This window comes from Anneissia japonica, unplaced genomic scaffold, assembly GCF_011630105.1.
Source record: "Anneissia japonica isolate Jap-2015-1 unplaced genomic scaffold, ASM1163010v1 scaffold1931_len244811_cov162, whole genome shotgun sequence".
NCBI classification, from domain to species: Eukaryota; Metazoa; Echinodermata; class Crinoidea; order Comatulida; family Comatulidae; genus Anneissia; species Anneissia japonica.
Window position 1 is genome coordinate 72,916 of NW_022683367.1, and position 9,436 is coordinate 82,351.

Below are 9,436 nucleotides of genomic sequence, written 5' to 3' on the forward strand. Positions count from 1 at the left end.
TGTCGTTTAAGTTTCCCCTTAGCGACACTACTTTCGCCTTAAGGTACTGTTTTTAACAGTAACAGTTTATTTTATAATTTGAAATATAAAGTCATCAGACCATTATTTTCATCAAAATTCTGACAAAGAGTTCATACTGGATGAGATGTTTTCCTCTCCTCTGTTTAGTCCTCTGGCTTAGTTTCTAGATTGCGGTGTTGCCAGGTCTGTCAAGTGCCTATGGCATATCAATTCATTATACACCACCGTTTATTTATATCTGATACCTTTAAATTATTTATTTACTGTTGGTATGTTGAACTTGTTTAATTACCACATGAGTAAACGTAAACAGTAGAAACAAGTCTTCACGGTTCATTACGTCGTGTCACATTCAGGAAGTAAAAATACTTTGTGTCAAAAGGAACGATTTCAACCGACCAATGGATGATGACGACACCAACAGGTGCTGAATGCAATTTCAAATCACATGGTTGTGTATAAAAGAAACATGTGTATTAATACTGGTGGATTATCAGGACACAAGTTATGATACAGTTATTTTAGCTGGGAAAATACAAGACCCTGTGATGTTGGGAGCCTGTATGATGTGCAGCACTGTCTTGGAACACTACTGGCTTTCAGATGACATACTACTAGGTAGGCCTAGCATGTTATCAATGTTTCTGTAGGCCCAGGTTTTTAGTCACCTGATCCATACCAACCAGTCTGGCTGTAGGAGGGCAAGTTAACATTCTTGCTACATTTTTAACTAAATTTATCAAAATGTGTTATTGTATTTTAAGTTATTTCTTCCAGACAAAGACTGCAACTTATCAATTTGTTGACACTAGATGGAAGTATGAGGTAACAATTTGTAATATTTTAGGATCAGTCTCATTTAATAATGGAGACACTATAAGATAGATTAGATAGTGTAATACATATTCCATGTATCAAAATGCATTTCGATACTTGAAGTAGTATTATACTATCTTATCTGAGATTAATCAGTGACCTATTGGTTTTCTAAGATCAATTGGGAAGCATGTCTGTCAGATTAATATTTTTCTGAATATACTAAAGTATATCTCACTAAATTTTGGAGAAATTTTGGAAAATTAAAAATATCAATAAAACCATGTTCAACAGTGGAGGGGAAAATCCATCAAAAATGTTAAGTCAAATTTAACATATTTTACCTATCAATGTTAAACATAAAACATAAATATTGTTTACCATCACAAATTATGTACTTTAATTACGGTTATTATCCATAGACAACACTGAATGAATATGTAATACATCTTCCTCCAAATTGAAGTCCACTTTGTGACCGGATTTAAATTTAATCTTTTGTAATGCAATAAATATAATCTTATGTTTTTAAAATGTTTCATCATAGTATAAGCTGATGACTAAAGTCTTATAATTTTTAACTTTTTTCTTTCTATTCCCCTTATTATTTAAAAGTAAATGCTTTCAGCAGGAACAGTTGGATGAGAAAACAAAATTTGTTTACTTTGAATATTAAACACAACAAAAAATTCTAAACAAGGTAAAATAAAAAATAGCAAGACCAACTGTAGTTTGTATAACCTGTGTATATTTTTTTTTATGTGGAAAGGATAGCTACTAATTATCAGAGAATTAAGAAGTTTGTTATTGGCAATATTTTGCACATGAGCCCCAAGTACAAAAGAAATAAAAGCACTGGTGCACTCTATAGACTATAATTATTTATATATGCTGGCTTCATCGGGTGATACAGCATTATAAAAGGAATTTATAATATATTACAATTTTTGTTCATGTGTTCCTATAGAGGCCTACTAATCTTTTATGTGCTTTGCAAACGTTATGGACAAATAAGTTTCTTAGTATTGTCAGGTCACCCAGGTCATTGCTGAAAATTGAGTTAAAGATAAGGAATTTTTCATTTATCAAATTCTTAAATAAGTTATATCAGAAGAATAATCAGCAACAACTATGAAATGTTTGAAACATTTTATGTTATAATATTAAGTATGTACCTACTGTAGATAGTTTTTAATTTGATTGTTGTATGGTCTCTTAGCCACTGCATTAAAATACTATTAAATTGAAAAGCGTTTTTTAAGCTTCTACAATACTTTTAAATTAAAATGATGTTGTTGTCAGGTATACAGTGTATTGTACAACTTTCCCCCACTTCAGGAATTTCATATAGACCTAGCCATAGTTCCCCACAGCTTATTTTGTTCAGTATTTTGCCTTTTAACTAATTATAGTATATATGGTGGATTATTCATGTACTGAGGGGAAATGGATTAATGAAGAAAGTGATTGAAGGGAGAATAAAAGAGAACAGTAGGCAGATGAAGAAAAAGTTCATGGACATGTTTAAGATTGGACATTACAAAGAAACAAAAAGAAAAGCACATAAAAGATAAAAGAGACCAGCGGAGGAACTGAATCTCAACTCATAAACAGACCTACAGGAATGCAGATTACTAATGATGATAATATATATACTGTCTCTTATACCGTTTTAATTTTAATTTTAAATTGTTTTGCATTATATGGCCATTTGCTGTTTTATGGGTTTTTCCCATTTGCCTTTCAAATTTCATTAATAAAGAACATAAAGTTATTATTAAGAGGGACAAAGAAATCTATAAATAAGTCCTGATAATCTGTCTCCTTGGGTTTTAAATGTTTGTGCTTCTCAACTATTCTATGTTTTTTCTATTATTTTTAACCACTGTTTTAGTCACAAAATGGTCCCCGATTTATGGAAAAAGTCATGCAATGTTCCAATACCAAAAAAAAAACCATGAAAGACATGCTACCTATAGCACTTAAAATCCAAATTAAATACCAAATGGTTTATTGATTGTTGGCATGTTTTGAATTTATTTATTCATGACATATATATGAGCAATGTACTGCAAACAGTAAATACAATAGACATTAAACTTCATACGTAAAATTCAGGAAGCATAACTTTGACAGTCTGCCAATTTCACGAATCAAAGTGAAATAACCAACGACCAATAGCTGATGTCAGAGGTGATGACGATGACAATAGGAACACTGACTAATCAAAATGCAGATTATGAGAAAAACGTGGATACTACGTACTAGATGGTTGTTATGTGGTATATTTCAAAATTGTGAGGATACTAGTTGGTTAATATTTAGTTAGCATGATGGAGAATTCAAATTTTGAGAGCCACAGGATGTACAGTTACATTGTCTGGAACACTGGTCTTTCCCTGCACACTGGCTAGGTAGCATCTGTAGGCCTAAGGGGGTGTAATGTTTAGTGTTTCTCTAGGCCATGGGATTGAAGTCAGTTTGTTCCTGCAGGCCTAAATATAGTTAACTGACCTATACCAACCAGCTAGGCTGTGTACATCATGCATAGGTGAGTCAACTTTTAGACATGTTTAACTCAATTATCAAAATGTGTTATTGTATTTTATTTCTTTCAAAACAAACAGTGAATGCAAGCACAACTTGCCAATTTGTTAAATGTTGCACTAGTTATATGAGAGAACAATTTGTAATATTAGGGTCATATTCATTTATAGAAATACTAAAATGGGAGGAATGTGAGTGATTTATTCATTATCATTATACTTGTTAACCATTTAATTAAAGATTTATAGCTGACATTATTATATTGATGACATTTAGTAATTTGACCTGTGAAACTTGTAAATTATTTCAATTTTATATTTCTAAATTGAATATTTGTACATTTTGAGATGTTTGTTTTATTTATGGTATTTGAATAATCATAGTGTTATTTAATTTAAATACTTAAATTTTAAGTAAATATTAATTGTAAGTAATAATTCCATTAGGTAATCATTAGTAGTGAATTCACATTTTTTAAATTAATTTCATTAATGTAAATTGTAATAATGTCTTTCCATGTAATTGATATTGTCTTTCCATATTGTAATAATGAATTAAAATTGTTAATTGATCTGTAATAATTTGGAATAATTGTAAGTTATAGTTTGGTAGGTAATTAATATTTATTTTTTAACTGTGAATTTTCAAATTTCTAATAATTATGTAATTAATAATAAGTATATTTTTGTAGTTTTTCTATATAATATTTTTGTAATTTCATTGTATAATGTTGCCTATTTTATATTGTATTTTATCATCTTTTTATGTAAAGTGCATTAAACAGAAATCTGAAAATATGCTGTATAAATAAATAATCATTATTATTATTCATTAAATTTTGAATGTAGGCCTTTGTTTTCCTTTTATTAGGTACTATACCCTTGAAACAGAGCTATAGTAAGTATTTTATAATTTTAAAAAAAAAATTTTTTTTTAAAGCACTCTGTGGATCTGATAAAATTTTGGAGGGAAAGTAAATATCAATAATCCATGTTCAGCAGTGGAGTGTATAATCCATTCAAACCATCATGCTAAGTCAAACTGGTCATCTTTCACTTGTCAAATTGGAATGTTAAAGATTTAAAAACATTAATATTCTTTACATTTACAAATAATATTGTGGTTACCTTAACACTGTATAATACCAAATGTAATGTGCATACATCTCCCTCCAAGTAAAGATTACTTTGTGACTGGAATTTAAATGGTCTTATAAAGGATAGGATCTTCAAGACCTCTGTATTATGCGCTTTACAAAACCCACTTTTTTTTATTATTGTTATAATAATAATAATAATAATAATAATATTATTATTATTATTATTATTATTATTAATATCTTGAAAACCTAATGGTACCATATATTTTATTTTTTTCCACCTTACACATTTGCATTTTTACTTTTCTTATATATTTCTTCAAGCATGCTGAAAAGTTTTGCGGAAGATTGGATGGGTGTAAATAGCTACAGGGAGGCAAAAAAACTAGTGGAGGACAAAGGATAGACTATGGTTGTCAATGTTCAGCTACTAAATATGACACCTTAAAGTAAGTAAGTAAATGAGAAAACAAAATTAATGAACACCTCTAATTAAAGACATGCAGCAAAATTGCAGACATGCAGCAAAATAGAAATTCAAAATAGAAGGGCCCAGGAAAGGACCTTAACAGGCAGAGCTCTAGACTACCTCAGCTCTATCATGGTTGGGGCTAAGGTAAGAAAATTATGATTTGGGCACCTCTAAGGCCAGAAATGGCATTATCAGACCTAATTTAATAATTTTTTTTTTCTCCATTTTAGTTTTATTTTGAAAAATTTAGGGGGCCTAGGTTTCTTTTTTATCAAGTTATTCTCTATAATAATAATAATAATAATAATAATAATAATAATAATAATAATAATAATAATAATATGTTTGTGCAGTAGTTTATGCCAACAAGGCCTCATATGGCTTCATGTAATTCCCCGGGTCATTGGATCAAGCACCAATGAAATGCATACTCAGCTCCCAGGGTAGAATTCCATAATGTTGGAGCTGTAATCAGTGCATTGTGTTTGAACCTGCAATGCAATACACCCACTTGTACTCCTGGGACGAAAGGCACAACCATATGTCCTCTTAGCCTCTGTATTAAAATGGTATTAATTTGATTATTAACTATATAATACATAGTATATTGTAGTCAAATACTGAGTATGGACTCCCAACCCACTGTACCAAGATGGTTCTTTTAAGTTGAATGTCCTTTTAGCCTCTGTATTAAAATGGTATTAATTTGATTGTTAAATACACATGGTTTCCTGTAGTCAAATACTAAATATGGACTCCCAACCTACCAGACCAAGATAATTCTTTTAATTTGAATTTCCTTTTAGCCTCTGTATTAAAATGGTATAAATTTGATTATTAATACAGTACATCGTATTATGTAGCCAAATACTGAATGTTGTTTAGCCTCTGTATTAAAATGGTATTAATTTGATTGTTAAATACACATAGTTTCCTGTAGTCAAATACAAAGAATGGATTCCCAACCTACTGGACCCAGATGGTTCTTTTAAGTTGAATGTCCCCTTAAGCTTTGTCCAGATTATCAAATTTCTTTGACAAAACCTGTTGAATGCCCATATATAGTTGTGATGTGATGTCATCACAACCATATTTATTAGGCATGTTTTTGTCAAACTAAATCTGATGTCTGGGCAGGGCTGTATTATAATGGTATCAATGTGAATATTAATTACACATCATTTCCTGCCTCAATGTAGCCAAATACCATGTATCAACTCCACACACTGTTCCTAGATGGTTCTTTTTTATGGCCTCCTATCCGACTGTATGAAGATGATAGAAGTTAAATATAATTGCTTCCTGACCTAATGAACTAGATGGTACTTTTTAATTTATACTATCACTGGGCTCTTGTATGAGTTTACCTTTCTATCTTGCATCGTGATCTCCTCTCCACAGTGGTCACATGTTACGACACGAAAGTGACAATCTATCTTCAGATGGTTCATATAGTCACGACGGGCCATTTTCGCAACGCATCCACGCTCTTTATGCATGCACTCAACCACCTCGAAGGGGCACTGCTCGAGATGAGATTTTAACTCCTTCAACATAAACTCATCTCCGCATCCGCTTGACTTGTTGGGACAGAATATTACCATATTATCAATCTTTTTTCGGGCAAAATGATCCGGATTCATTCCGTTTATAGAGATTTCCTCTTCCTTGCAGCTGGGACAGAGGAATTGCTCTGATTCTGCACGTCTATAGGAAATATACAAAGGATAATACAATTTTCAAATTTTGTGTGGATTTTCCCACCACCAATTAACATAAGAGTTAAATTTTTTGTTTTTTATATATTATTATGTGGCAGGTCCAGAATGGAGATGGCAATTAAGGACCAATGTTCTGATAGGTGAGGTTGGGATGTTCACTTTGTGGGGAGGGGAGTCTCTTTTTGCGAAACCCTGAATCACCCACTGTTCCAATAGCACAGTACTGTATACTAAGGTATTCAATCCTCTTTTTTTTTTTTATAAAACGTCTCATTATGAGCTTTAATTCAAATGGATTTGTCTTCTTTTTTAATGCAAAGTAAGATTGAAATAAATTTAATAAATATATTACAATTATAGTAGCATGAACACTTTATTTTAGTGTTTGAGTGGTAATATTTGTTACTGATTTTATTAAATTTTCAACCAGCCAATACATAAACATGAAACTATTGAAATAAGTTTTGTGGTATGCCTCCTTGTCTGCCTTTATTGTGTATGGGGTGTGAGAACTAAATTTTTTGTCTGCAGCTAAAATTATTTATAATTGTTCAATATCGGTCATCACCTTTTTTACTCATTTATATTAACATTTAAGCTTTATAAATATATATTAGAATAAATATAAACATTCCACAAATATTTCAATTTGATTAGTCAATGTTTCTCACAATAAAAATAGAAAAGCCACCCTGAAATACAATGCATTTCTTGATGGGGGAAAATTCCCTAGGTTATGGCATTGACCTATATGAATACAAAAGTTCTTAATCATCGCATGAAAAGATTCAGTGTACTGTAATGTTTCAGACATAATTATGCCATTGGTAGACTAGTCGCATGTACCTGTCTGCAACTCAAGGTTGTTCATATTTGCATAGTTTATCAAAGATGGTCAGAAGATCGTCACATTCTACATATTGTTTGTGACCAGAAGCAACTTTTCAGTTAACAGGTATTTGCATTTATTGCTTTTCACTAATTTATGCCTACCTGTGGTTAAAGTAGTTCTCAACACTATCGTCCAATATCCTTCTTTTGGTATGTTACTTTTTTATTTCTTTCACTTAATCATTTCTTATTAGCTGATTGCCTAAATTTTATATCATAGTATAAAGCCATAATTTTCTAATATTAAAAATAAATTATAATTATTCTTTATTATTGCATTTTTGAGAATCATCTTGTAAGGTTCTTTTTGAGAATCATTTTGTGAGACTGCTTTTGAGGATCACTTTTGTAAGGCTGTTTTGGAGGATCATTTTTGTAAGGCTATTTTTGAGGACATTTTTGTAAGGTTGTTTTCGAGGATCATATTGTAAAGCTCTTTTTGGGGATAATTTTGTAAGCCTGTTTTTAAGGATCATTTGTAAGGTTGTTTTTGAGAATCATTTTTGTAAGCCTAGTCTTGAGGATCATTTTGTAAGGCTGTTTTTGAGGATCAATTTGTAAGGCTGTTTTTGAGCATCATTTTGTAAGTCTGTTTTTAAGGATCATTTTGTTAGGCTGTCTGTAAAGATCATTTGTAAGGCTGCTTTTGAGGATCATTTTGTAATGATGTATGTGAGGATCATTTTGTAAGGCTGTTTTTCAGGATTATTCTGCAAGGCTGTTTGTCAAGATCATTTGTAAGGTTCTTTTGAGGATTATTTTGGTAAGGTTGCTTTTAAGGATAATTTTGTAAGGCTGTTTGTTATGATCATTTTGTAAGACTATATTTAAGGATCATTTTTGTAAGGCTGTTCTGGAGATTCATTTTTGTATGGCTATTTTTGAGGATCATTTTTTAAGGCTGTTTTGGAGGAACATTTTGTAAGTTTGTTTTTGGGGATCATTCTTGTAAGTTTGTCTTTGTGGGTCATTTTGCAAGGGTTTTTGCGAGGATCATTTTGTAAGGCTGTTTTTAAGGATCATTTTTGTAAGGCTGTTTTTGAGATTCATTTTGCAAGACTGTTTGTGCGGATCATTTGTAAAGCTGTTTTTGGGGATCATATTGTAACACTCTTTTTGAGGAAATTTTGTAAGGCTGTTTTTGAGCATCATTTTGTAAGTCCGTTTTTAAGGATCATTTTGTAAGGCTGTCTGTAAAGATCATTTGTAAGGCTGCTTTTGAGGATCATTTTGTAATGATGTATGTGAGGATCATTTTGTAAGGCTGTTTTTCAGGATTATTCTGCAAGGCTGTTTGTCAAGATCATTTGTAAGGTTCTTTTGAGGATCATTTTGGTAAGGTTGCTTTTAAGGATCATTTTGTAAGGCTGTTTGTTATGATCATTTTGTAAGACTATATTTAAGGATCATTTTTGTAAGGCTGTTCTGGAGATTCATTTTTGTATGGCTATTATCGAGGATCATTTTTTAAGGCTGTTTTGGAGGAACATTTTGTAAGTTTGTTTTTGGGGATCATTCTTGTAAGTTTGTTTTTGTGGGTCATTTTGTAAGGCTTTTTGCGAGGATCATTTTGTAAGGCTGTTTTTAAGGATCATTTTTGTAAGGCTGTTTTTGAGATTCATTTTGCAAGACTGTTTGTGCGGATCATTTGTAAAGCTGTTTTTGGGGATCATATTGTAACACTCTTTTTGAGGAAATTTTGTAAGGCTGTTTTTGAGCATCATTTTGTAAGTCTGTTTTTAAGGATCATTTTGTAAGGCTGTCTGTAAAGATCATCTGTAAGGCTGCTTTTGAGGATCATTTTTCAATGATGGATGTGAGGATCATTTTGTAGGGCTGTTTTTCATGCTTATTCTGCAAGGCTGTTTG

General features: G+C 31.3%; 1 protein-coding gene across 1 annotated transcript in view; it reads right to left on the reverse strand.

Annotated features, from left to right (window-relative positions):
* Window positions 1-9,436, reverse strand: part of LOC117099897 (TNF receptor-associated factor 3-like) — a gene marked incomplete in the record, with an annotated part of 49,800 nt that overhangs the window by 18,696 nt on the left and 21,668 nt on the right. The window contains 1 exon segment of the mRNA XM_033239423.1: window positions 6,323-6,662. Coding sequence (XP_033095314.1) covers window positions 6,323-6,662 — 340 coding nt within the window.